At 35.0% G+C, this 12,078-nt stretch overlaps 1 protein-coding gene across 5 annotated transcripts in view; it reads left to right on the forward strand.

The window, feature by feature from the left end:
* LOC127841989 (phosphatidylinositol 4-kinase type 2-beta-like) overlaps nt 1–12,078 on the forward strand; it is a 55,257-nt gene that overhangs the window by 38,695 nt on the left and 4,484 nt on the right. For all 5 annotated transcript variants that reach the window (XM_052371264.1, XM_052371269.1, XM_052371265.1 and 2 more), the window contains 4 exons: nt 313–380; nt 1,127–1,226; nt 1,582–1,715; nt 7,296–7,355. In XM_052371264.1, coding sequence (XP_052227224.1) covers nt 313–380; nt 1,127–1,226; nt 1,582–1,715; nt 7,296–7,355 — 362 coding nt within the window. The remainder of the gene's footprint in view (nt 1–312; nt 381–1,126; nt 1,227–1,581; nt 1,716–7,295; nt 7,356–12,078) is intronic.

Raw genomic sequence — 12,078 nt, forward strand, 5'->3', positions numbered from 1 at the left:
TTGGGATGGCACAGTGCTGTGCCCTGCTGTTTAGGAGAAGATAAGAGTACTGCATTAACTCTATCAGTGCTGGAACCGAATTTTGAAGGCCTTTGCAAACAGTTTGGATCCAGATGAGACACCACAGAACGTGGCATCTCATCAGGATCCAAACTGTTTGCTATTCTGATAGTATTCGATCTTTGAAAAAATTCGAAGAAAATGCTAATTTAAGAAATTCAGCAGACGACATTTTAGCAGACGAAAAATTTCCCAGCATGCAAAGGATTAATAATGCATTTTCTTGTTCACATAGACTGTGCTCCTTTTCAGATCGTGGTAACGACAACTGGTTGATAAAATATGAAATCGCCCAGGTTGACACTGACAATTCTAAAGGGGTATGTATATATTCAAAGTATCTGTGTTGATTAAATAATGTTTTTTAGCCCAGATTCCAATAACATCCTTTACCTGCCATACATTACATATTATGCAAGTGAATATAAGATTATCTAGCATTGAACTTAAATCCTCAAACATAGGCTGACACTACCATTTGCAAATAAGTGCTTGGCAACACATTTTTTTCTGCTCACCTGAGCTTTAAGAGCTCAAGATAAGGTATTGCCATCAATCCTTGTCTGTCATTGTCTTTGGTGAAATTGGGTTTAACTACACCATAATTACTACTTGTATCCCCACCCAACAAATTCAACTTAGAATTTTAAAAGAATGATTATTCAAACTAGCCGCACAATAATACAATATGTGTTTTCAGTGCATTGACAAGCTTTAGTTTAAAATTCAAATGGGAAAGCCACTTGTTTCAATTAACAAAACAGCCACGTTCTGTGAAAATTTGGCTTTATGCCCGTGCATCCCAGCTGAGTCTGTGAAGTCAATACTTGCAAATCCTCGACGATGTTTTCTGCTTTTTCAGAAATTTTCTAATGAAGGAAGTCTCTTTTTAAAAAAAAAATCCAGTGTAGTCGAAAAGTGTTGTCCCTGAATAGCCTGTGCGCACTGCGCATGCTTATCCGGGACGGCTTTTCCCTCATCCATTAAGTTCGGCTTTTCCAGAATGACCCTCCTTTGAATATATCTCTTGTTTCAATTACAACTCAGACCTAGGCTTTCATTGCAGGACAGTGACTGGAACATGGTGGACAATCCAGATATCTCCATAGCAGCCATAGACAACGGGCTCGCATTTCCCTTTAAACATCCTGACGAATGGAGGGCGTGTAAGTGGCTTTGTTGCTTCTTTCTTAAGTTTATACGAGACTCATTCTCGGAAAACTGGCCTAAATCATGTGCATAAAGTGTCGTCCTAGTTTTGCCTGTGCAGTCTGCACAGGCTAATCAGGGATGACACTTTTCGCCGTAACTGGATTTTTGTTAAGAGAGACTTCCTTTAAACCAAAAGTTCCATAAAAGCGTAAAGTGCTGATAAGCCTGTGCCGACTGCAATACTCAATATTAAATCAAAATGATCTTTGTGTCATACTTATTTTAGCTGATTGTAGTGTAAAATCAAATTATGATTTGTTTCAACTATGTGTATCACTATGACTTCTCAATAGTCTCCCCCTGTTTCAGACCCGTATCACTGGGCGTGGCTGCCCCAGGCCAAGGTTCCGTTCTCCCAGGAGATCAAGGACAAGGTGCTACCCCAGCTCTCGGACATGAACTTTGTACAGGAGCTATGTGATGACTTGTACAAACTCTTCAAGGTAGGAATAGTTATATATGTTAGGACTTGTGCAAACTCCTAAATGTATTATACAATCTCTTTATTATAAATTTATATGTGAGGACTTATACATAATCTTTTTTACATTATACAAACTTTTCAATGTGTTCACTGTTGGTCTATGCGAGGACTCTTTCACATTCTCCAATGTATATGTGAGGACTTATACAAACTCCTCAATGTATAGTTATATGTTAGACCTTATACAAGCTCTCTAATGTATAGTTATATGTGAGAACTTATACTAGATATACACTGTAACTCCAATATAACGCGGATGACGGGGTCCAAGTCACGCAACAGCGTTATAAACGGACAGCGTTATAAGTTTTGAGCTTATTTATTTAAGAGGGCTTTAAAAACAGGTAAAGTATAGCCTATAATATAGGTCCTGTGTATTGTCATGCTGTGTTGTCATCCGCATATACATGCATATAAACCGAATCGAACGATAACAGTATACATACCGCTTTTCTAATGTGCACATTTATCCGATAATCCAATATAATTACAACATCACTAACGAAAAAAATAATGTTAAACATTTATGACAAGAAATATGTTTACGAATTTCGTAAACAAATTCATATGCCTACGCCATTTTTCAGAAAAATTAGTACAGTGCATTATGGGACACAGCTTTCATTGGACGAGCGAATTTAAATTTAGATTGAATGCAATACGATACATGTACAAAGAAATATTTTATTGCGTCATACGCAGCATGTAAAAAACGTGCTTTCCGTGGACTTTCTGATAACGGGCACAAATTTAAGTGCATCTCTGTTAACCATTACACTGCGTTAGCATGTAAATAAAACGCAGGATTTTTTAATTTCTTTTTCGTAAATGTACTGAAACATTAAACACACACACACACAGATATTTTTATTTATCAAGCATGTGTAGCATACAATAAACGATAACACACTTACACAGGCATAGTTTATACAATGAAATACAATACACGATAAATACAAAGCATAAACAGGTAATTGTTTTAAATAACTTTAATTTGATAATTATTCCGCTTGCACGTGCCTTATTGAAATTAGCGCACTGAACCACTCTGATAGGGAATACATGTAATAAACACGGACTAGCGAGTTTTCACACCTTTATTGACATTACACAACAGATTAACACCAATTAGCTGTCGAGTGTCGTTTAACCTCTAATCGATTAAAATCAGTTAAACGGACGGATAAAGCAATCAAGCTGTGATCGCCGGCTTCTTTGAATTTTCTGAAAAAACATGAAGTTGCATAACAAGGATTTGAATCAGAAATGGAAGGTTGGAGAAAAAATGGGATCCAAGGACACCCCGCGTTATACTGGACACAGCGTTATAACGGACCGCACTATATTGGAGTTACAGTGTATGTAAGGACTAGCGGTAATACAAATTCTTCAAGGTATAAAAAGTTAAAATATATGATGATTTGTACAAACTTTTCATGGTATAGTTATATATGAGGACTTGCAAAATCTCTTAGAGGTAAAGTTGTATGTTTAGACATACAAAGCGTTTAAGGTATAGTTTTATGTGAGGACAATATACAAAGAGTATATTCAAGGTATAGTTATATGTGAGAACTTATACGAACTCTTCAATGTATTATATAAACTCTTCAATGAATTGTTATATGTGATGACTTATATAAATTCTTCAATGTATTATACAAACTCTTCAATATACAGATATATGTGAGGACTTAATACAAACTCTATAATGCATAGTAATATATGAGTACCAATACAAACTCTTCAAGGCATAGTTATATGTGAAGACCTATAAAAACTTGTAAAGGGAAAGTTATATGTGAGGACTTATACAAACTCTTCAAGGTTATTTGTCACATTGTATGACTAAACGTGTATATATCAATCTCACAAAATATATGAAGATCAATAAATGTTATGAGTGTACATTAGTTTTACATTGGTTCAAACACTGCATGACATATGGTTCAACCACTGCATGACATATGGTTCAACCACTGCATAACATAATAAATGACATAATAAATGAAAGTTCTCCTCAGTATCACTGATATCACAAATACCAGTTTTGTAATGAATATCACATTTTAAATGCTGATTTATTTCAATACATTAAATTAAATATTCTCCGGAAAAGCATGATTGAAGGCCATTAAACATGGAAATTTTTGAAAGTTGTTTGAAAATGTTGTCAAATTAGTATAATTATAGCGAATTAATGACGGATGAACAGAGAGGATTTTTCTTTAAAGAATTCTTTAAAGGGTTCTTTGCCTGGCAACAAATATAGCAAGTATTTGCATAGCATAAATTCTTATTTCTTAGACACAATTTGCTGGCCTGATTTAAGAAGAAAAAGCTCAATCATAACACTGAACTATTGAAAATGCCTCACACATTGTGTAGACCTAACACATTGTGTAGATATTGTCTATGTTTGACTTATAGTGAATACATCAGTGTACAGTTCAAGCTTAACTATAGCCTCACCAGCATCATACAACAAGAGATGTGTTTGTCAGAAACACAATGCCCCATGTTACGCCGCTTTGAAGCCATATATTTGACCTTTGACCTTGAAGGATGACCTTGACCCTTCACCACTCAAAATGTGCAGCTCCATGAGATACACATGCATGCCAAATATCAAGTTGCTATCATCAATATTGCAAAAGTTATGACCAAGGTTAACGTTTTGGGACAGACACACACAAACAATGACAGACAGACAGACAGACACATACAATTACAGACAGACGGGCCAAAAACAATATACCCCCCGATCATTCAATCCGGGGGCATAAAAATGAGTTGTATACCATATATAGCCAGTGTAGCTCTGGTCTAGCCTGGGCAATTTTATAGTATTACCCTTTATTGCCCTATCATAAAAAAAATATACAAGATAATGATCTACACTGTCGCCCATATAGTCATGCAAGGTTTGATGGTCTAACTAGCGGAGACTGGCTGTATTTTCATAGGGATTTGTCCCCCATGTTGTTACTAATGTTAACCCTTTGCATGCTGGGAAATTTGTTGTCTGCAAAAATGTCGTCTGCTGAATTTCTAAAATTTGCATTTTCTTTGATTTTTTTCAAAGAATACTGTCAGAATAGCAAACAGTTTGGATCCTGATGAGACGCCACGTTCTGTGGCGTCTCATCTGGATTCAAACTGTTTGCAAAGGCCACCAAAATTCGGTTCCAGCACTGGAAGAGTTAAAACTTGCTAATTTTATCAATCGTGCTTATAAAATCTTATTGCATATTTCCAATTTTATCAATAATGCTTATAAAGGTTATTGCATAACTTAACAGTTTCACAGCTTGATTGTGGATCCATGTACAAAGACATTTTTAATAAGCATTTACTTGAACTAAGAAATCTGTTATACATGTAGTGCATTACGGCTTCCTCCCAAACCTCTCACAGAACAACAAGCACTACATCAAGGAGTCGTTACATCAAAATTGTTCAAATTTCAAAAGACAATTCGATGAACAAATTGTATTCAAACGAACTTTATAATATGTGAACAAAACACTTCTTAACAACTTCTTAACAACTTATCTTGACAACAAACTCACAACAATCGTTGTCAAAACATATTGCATAAGACCCATTTTGTATGATGCGGTTAATATAAATTATTACACGCAGATTTTAATTGTGTCATAATTTCAAGTCTTCTGTTCAATTAATCTGTACTCTTTGTTACATTCTTGGCGTTGTTCAAGTCTTCTGTTCAATCAATCTGTACTCTTTGTTACATTCTTGGCGTTGTTCAAGTCTTCTGTTCAATTAATCTGTACTCTTTGTTACATTCTTGGCGTTGTTCAAGTCCTCTGTTCAATCAATCTGTACTCTTTGTTACATTCTTGGCGTTGTTCAAGTCTTCTGTTCAATCAATCTGTACTCTTTGTTACATTCTTGGCGTTGTTCAAGTCTTCTGTTCAATCAATCTGTACTCTTTGTTACATTCTTGGCGTTGTTCAAGTCTTCTGTTCAATCAATCTGTACTCTTTGTTACATTCTTGGCGTTGTTCAAGTCTTCTGTTCAATCAATCTGTACTCTTTGTTACATTCTTGGCGTTGTTCAAGTCTTCTGTTCAATCAATCTGTACTCTTTGTTACATTCTTGGCGTTGTTCAAGTCTTCTGTTCAATCAATCTGTACTCTTTGTTACATTCTTGGCGTTGTTCAAGTCTTCTGTTCAATCAATCTGTACTCTTTGTTACATTCTTGGCGTTGTTCAAGTCTTCTGTTCAATCAATCTGTACTCTTTGTTACATTCTTGGCGTTGTTCAAGTCTTTAATTTGCTGTTATAAAACTCTTTTTAGTAAGCTGTTAAATATTAATGGACATTAACATTTAAATTCAGACTTACTAATCAGAATATAATTATTATGATATATGCATTTTTAATATGACATTATATGAAGTTAATGGCTGGAATAGGTTGCTGGAAATAATTTATTTGTGTTATTTCCATATTAATGTTTATGTTGACAACAATAATAATTTGACTTTATTACACCAGCATTAAAGTTTTTTTAAATCTTGATATTCCTTCATGCAAACATGTGCACTAATGACAAATTGAGAATATTAAGGTGTTATTCTCTTATATCCCACTATCTAGTGCTAATGTCCCCTTGTCTGAAAATAATTCTGGTGTGTATGCTCTATTATTCTATATCCAATAAATTCATCCAATCGGCATTCTTCATATGTACCACGAGACCGTCCAATATATTCCGGTATTGGATCCAAAAAGTATGATTTTTTCCATATTGGACAGTTGAGTATAAGTGTACTAAGCAATTGCTTTATAAGGATAAAAGCCGTTACCTAGAAAAAGTATCCGAATGTACAATAATGGACTCAAACGGGCACTTGTCTTGAAAATAGCATAGATTCAATTAAAGCATTTTAAAATCAAAATTAAAATGAAACAAAGAGCTGAAGAAAGGGATATAGAATAAAAAGCTTATTAGACTTTTAAACTGTACAATACGTGATATATTTGGACTCGCACACAGTTTGAAGTCATATTTCGACTCGCCTTAATATGACGTCAAACTGTGTGCTCGTCCAAATATATCTCTATATTGTACAGTGAAACGTCTAATAACCTATAATTATTTTAATTATTGCGTATTTGTATGCCCCCAGTAGGGTGGCATATAGCAGTTGAACTGTCCGTCAATCCCTCTGTTTTTCTGTCAGTCTGTGCGCCCGTCCGAAAACTTAAACATTGCCCATAACTTGCAATATTGAAGATAGCAACTTGATATTTGACATGCATGTGTACCTCATGGGGCTGCACATTTTGAGTGGTGAAAGGTCAAGGTCATCCTTCAAGGTCAAAGGTCAAATATATGGCTTTAAAGCGGCGCAGAAGGGGGCATTGTGTTTCTGACAAACACATCTCTTGTTCATTTATGGAAAAGTCTTTTTTCCCTGCAGTATTTCCCTGTAACAATATCATAAAAATGAACCAAATATGCACTGCATTGCAGTAAATGCCTTTGTTTCCTGGCTTAATTTCAGACTGATAAGGGATTTGACAGATCCACCTTTGACAAGCAGATGTCAGTCATGAGGGGACAGGTATGCTAGTAACGTGAGCCTTGCTCAGGGGAAACTCGACTGATTGCATGTGCGTAAAGTGCTTTCCCAGATTAGCCTGTGCAGTTCACACAGGCTTATCAGTGACAACACTTTCCACATATAACGGACTTAAAATTTAGAAGAGGAACCCTTATTAAGAAAAAAATAACCAATAGCAGAAAGTTTCCTTCTTGATAAGCCTGTGCGGACTTCACAGGCTAATTTAAACAACAGTTTATTCACATGCATTAAGCCCAGTTTTCCCAGAACAAGGCTCATATCTGCATGGTATATACAAACCAGTTCTTAGTATTAACTTAAGCAATATGTGTTATGAATTTTCTTGACACACTGTTCTGTACAAAAAAGATCTGTTCTTATTCAAATTGGGTCCACTATTGAATTTCACAGAATTTAAGTACAGTATTACCTGAGTGAAGCAGTCAGTTAAGCTGGATTTGTCATTGTCGGCTTGGGTGCTACTTAAATGTAACTCGGGTACTCTTAAGTATACTTAAATGTACCCCAGGTACGGAAAATATACTGAAACGTTCCCGAGAATTATAACGCTAAATTGGTCGTTGTCGGCTATTTATTTTTTTTCAAATTGATTATGTCTATATTTATGTTAATATTCTGTAAAATGGTCTCTATATTATCGAAACTCCTGCTCAAAAAGCATTTTGATGATTTTTTTGCAAAGAGAATATTGTTTTGTATTCCGTAGCGCGTTTTATGACATCAGAGTTTAGGCGGGAATAAAACTCAGGTACAGTTTCAATTGGCCGTGTTTGTGTAAGTATATTTTCTGTTCCCAGGTTACATTTAAGAATACTTAAGGGTGCCCGGGATACATGTAAGTAGTAACGCAGACAATGACGTATCGAGCGTCAGTTAAGTTGTAAAATTTGTCACTTAAAACAGGCAGCTGCTCAAGGCAGGTGACAACTTTTCAGGTGTTATATGTGTATGTTGAATAATGGTCAATCATCCATCTTCGTGTTTAAAAATGCACATACACTTCAACACCGTTATTTCGAACACCGATAATCCGAAGTCACCGTTATTTCGAAGTATGTTTCGGATCCCGATTTTGGTTCTTCTTTGTTTAATGTCAAATTTCATTGTTAATCCGAACTTCGTTAAACCGAAGAAATCGTTATTTCGAAGTGATTCAGTCGGTCCCAACACTATAATTCGCAACTTATTATCAATCTTTAATCCGAAGTCAAAACTGCAAAATACTGAGCGTATTTTCACACCTTGTCGTGGCACGTCAAAGGCCGATAATTACACCTTTGTCGTCTGTGCGAAAGCTGGTGTTCAGAGAGACATCGCGTATTAGTTAAAAAAAGTTAATTCATTTCCGAAAATGTATTCATATGTTTGTATGTCTGATAATTTGTGCTATTCGTTATATTTTATATGTTCTGTAATTAGACAAAAATAAAAACAAGAAAAAGATTCTTTTTATTCCTCCGTTTGTTACAAGTGGAAATCTATTGCTAAGCGACTTCCACAACGTTTTATTTTTACAGAATCAAAGAAGTCTTCTGTCAAATGTTTATTTCGAATTATCGTTAATCCGAAGTTTTTTTAACGGTCCCGACGACTTTGAAATAACGGTGTTGAAGTGTAATTACATTTATTATATGTAACACATATCAAGATTTTATTGTTGATTTGATTTTCAAAAAATTTAGCCATTAATAAACAGAACACTTTTTTTGTTCATTTAGATCTTTTGTCCTGATAAAAAGTGAGAACAAATGATTTTGCATTTCATCCTCATGTAAAGCATGGATGTATTGAATGCTGTATAGAAACTTTGTAGTAAATAAAATATTGAGAAATAGGTTAAAAGTTTCGTAGTGCATTTAAACAAAATAAGTTATGAAAGATTTGTAATTTACATTTTATCTTAATTAAAAACAATACATCAGATTTCCCCTAATGTAATGCGTATTAAATAACATAAATGTAATTAAATAGAGTTATTTATTAAGTTACTAGTTGAAAGTTTAATTCCACCAGACTGATATAAATAATGTAATTTAATATTATGTTTGATAATGATTTATATTATTGAAACATAATTGCAGGCAATCTGATAAAAATAATGTATTTATATATCAGCAATTCGTTTCAAAGGATTGTTTGACAAGATAGCACAAGCTATTAAGAGGTGACATGTGGAGGTGGTTGTTCATTTTGATAAATTCTTTGATGATCAATCAGCGTTGCTAATGTGTTTATCATGCTAAAACTGCTTAAGGTTACTTCTGGTTGTTATGCCCCCCTTCGAAGAAGAGGGGGTATATTGCTTTGCTCATGTCGGTCGGTCGGTCCGTCCACCAGGTGGTTGTCGTATGATAAGTCAAGAACACATACGCCTAGGATCATGAAACTTCATAGGTAGATTGATCATGACTCGCAGATGACCCCTATTGATTTTGAGGTCACTAGGTCAAAGGTCAAGGTCACGGTGACCCGAAATAGTAAAATGGTTTTCGGATGATAACTCAAGAACGCATACGCCTAGGATCATGAAACTTCATGGGTAGATTGATCATGACTTGCAGATGACCCCTATTGATTTTGAGGTCACTAGGTCAAAGGTCAAGGTCACGGTGACCCGCAATAGTAAAATGGTTTCCGGATGATAACTCAAGAATGCATACGCCTAGGATCATGAAACTTCATGGGTAGATTGATCATGAGTCGCAGATGACCCCTATTGATTTTGAGGTCACTAGTTCAAAGGTCAAGGTCACGGTGACCCGAAATAGTAAAATGGTTTCCAGATGATAACTCAAGAATGCACACACCTAGGATCATGAAACTTCATGGGTAGATTGATCAAGACTCGCAGATGACCCCTATTGATTTTGAGGTCACTAGGTCAAAGGTCAAGGTCACGGTGACCCGAAATAGTAAAATGGTTTTCGGATGATAACTCAAGAACGCATATGCCTAGGATCATGAAACTTCATAGGTAGATTGATCATGACTCGCAGATGACCCCTATTGATTTTGAGGTCACAAGGTCAAGGTCACGGTGACCCGAAATAGTAAAATGATTTTTGGATGATAACTCAAGAACGCTTTTGCCTAGGATCATGACACTTCATAGGTACATTGATCGTGACTCGCAGATGACCCCTATTGATTTTCAGGTCACTAGTTTATTCTGTTTTCACACTGTCCAGTAAAGAGACTTACAAATTGAATTTTTGACACATGTTAATTCATAATGATGTATAAGCCTTTGTTTCTGTGCCAGTAAATACTATGTTTATGGAAATGACGTGAGAATTCAACATTTAAAAAACCAATGTAATATGATATGTAATATTATATGGCAACAGGACAGTTGTGATTTGCTGGGTCAATTCTATTTAGCTTGACCATCCAAGCGGTTGATAGCTTTGACAAACTGGTGGTCTGAAACATTGAGAAAATGTCACGATTCACTGACAATAAATCAAACATGTAATTCTTGCTACGCAACTTGCATTTAATTTTGTCAATTCAAATTATACATAAAAATATCAAATTAATTTTTAATCTGCTTGTTAATTGAAAAACAGCAACACAGTTTGTATGTATAAAACAATGTTAATACATAAATAGGATCAAGCATATTAAAATATCAACTTAGATTTAGTTTCCTTTACTGTACAGGATTTGTAAAGTTAGGTTAATATTTGTGTATTGAACAAAAATAACAACAGTGTAAAGAAAAGTTAATTTGGGGAAGTTCTATCCAAACCCTGAGAGTTCAGATTTCCTCAAATGCCAAGGAAAGATTGTAAATTTCAACCCACTCGTCTGGTTAGTTTTCAGAGGCACATATAATCACGGAGTGTATATTGTATATTGTGTATATAGATTGTAATCTAGAGTCCGTGATATAATTAACTTTTAGGCTTAGTGTCTCATTTGTACATGCATTACTGTATTAACTCCAAATCAACTAGTACAAGTGGTAGGCCAGTATTACATGGACTGGTGTTCACTGTTTACACAGTTTCACAACCCCATCTGATACTGGTCAGTATCTTGGCAAGTGGCCAAAGTTGGGAGTGGAATTAATGGTCTATTACATAACTGACTTCTGTGTGTGGTAAACACATGATACTGGTCATGTGGTCAAGTTGCACTTATATACATTTGCCCAATACACAACACTAGCCTTGGCTATTTTTAATCAGATTGCATTGCTATCTATGGTGGTCATTGACTAGGGGAGTTAACTGCTATAAATAACATGTTTCATTACCATTAATAAATAAAACATAACAAATTGTGTGCACGTTTCACATATTGTCAAATAAGTCAAAATGTGTGAAAGGAATCCAAAAAATCAAAGACTCAATCATATAATGGATATAATTTATTAGTATAGGTCCTGATTGGTTTTTGCACTATTAATTGGATACATTTCACAGGTCATTGACATACAGTGACAAAAAACATATTCACACAATGGCTGTCACTACAACGGAGAGCCCATATGGGGGGCATGCATGTTTTACAAACAGCCCTTGTTCATTTTGATAAATGCTTGATGATCAATCAGCGTTGCTAATGTGTTTATAATTCCTAAAACTGCTTAAGGTTACTTTACATACTTCATATTACATCAATCAAACATACATTATGAAATTGAGTGTTAAAAAAAGGATGTCTCTCATACTGAAACATATGTGTTGTCATCTGT

The sequence above is a fragment of the Dreissena polymorpha genome, chromosome 8, assembly GCF_020536995.1.
Source record: "Dreissena polymorpha isolate Duluth1 chromosome 8, UMN_Dpol_1.0, whole genome shotgun sequence".
NCBI lineage: Eukaryota > Metazoa > Mollusca > Bivalvia > Myida > Dreissenidae > Dreissena > Dreissena polymorpha.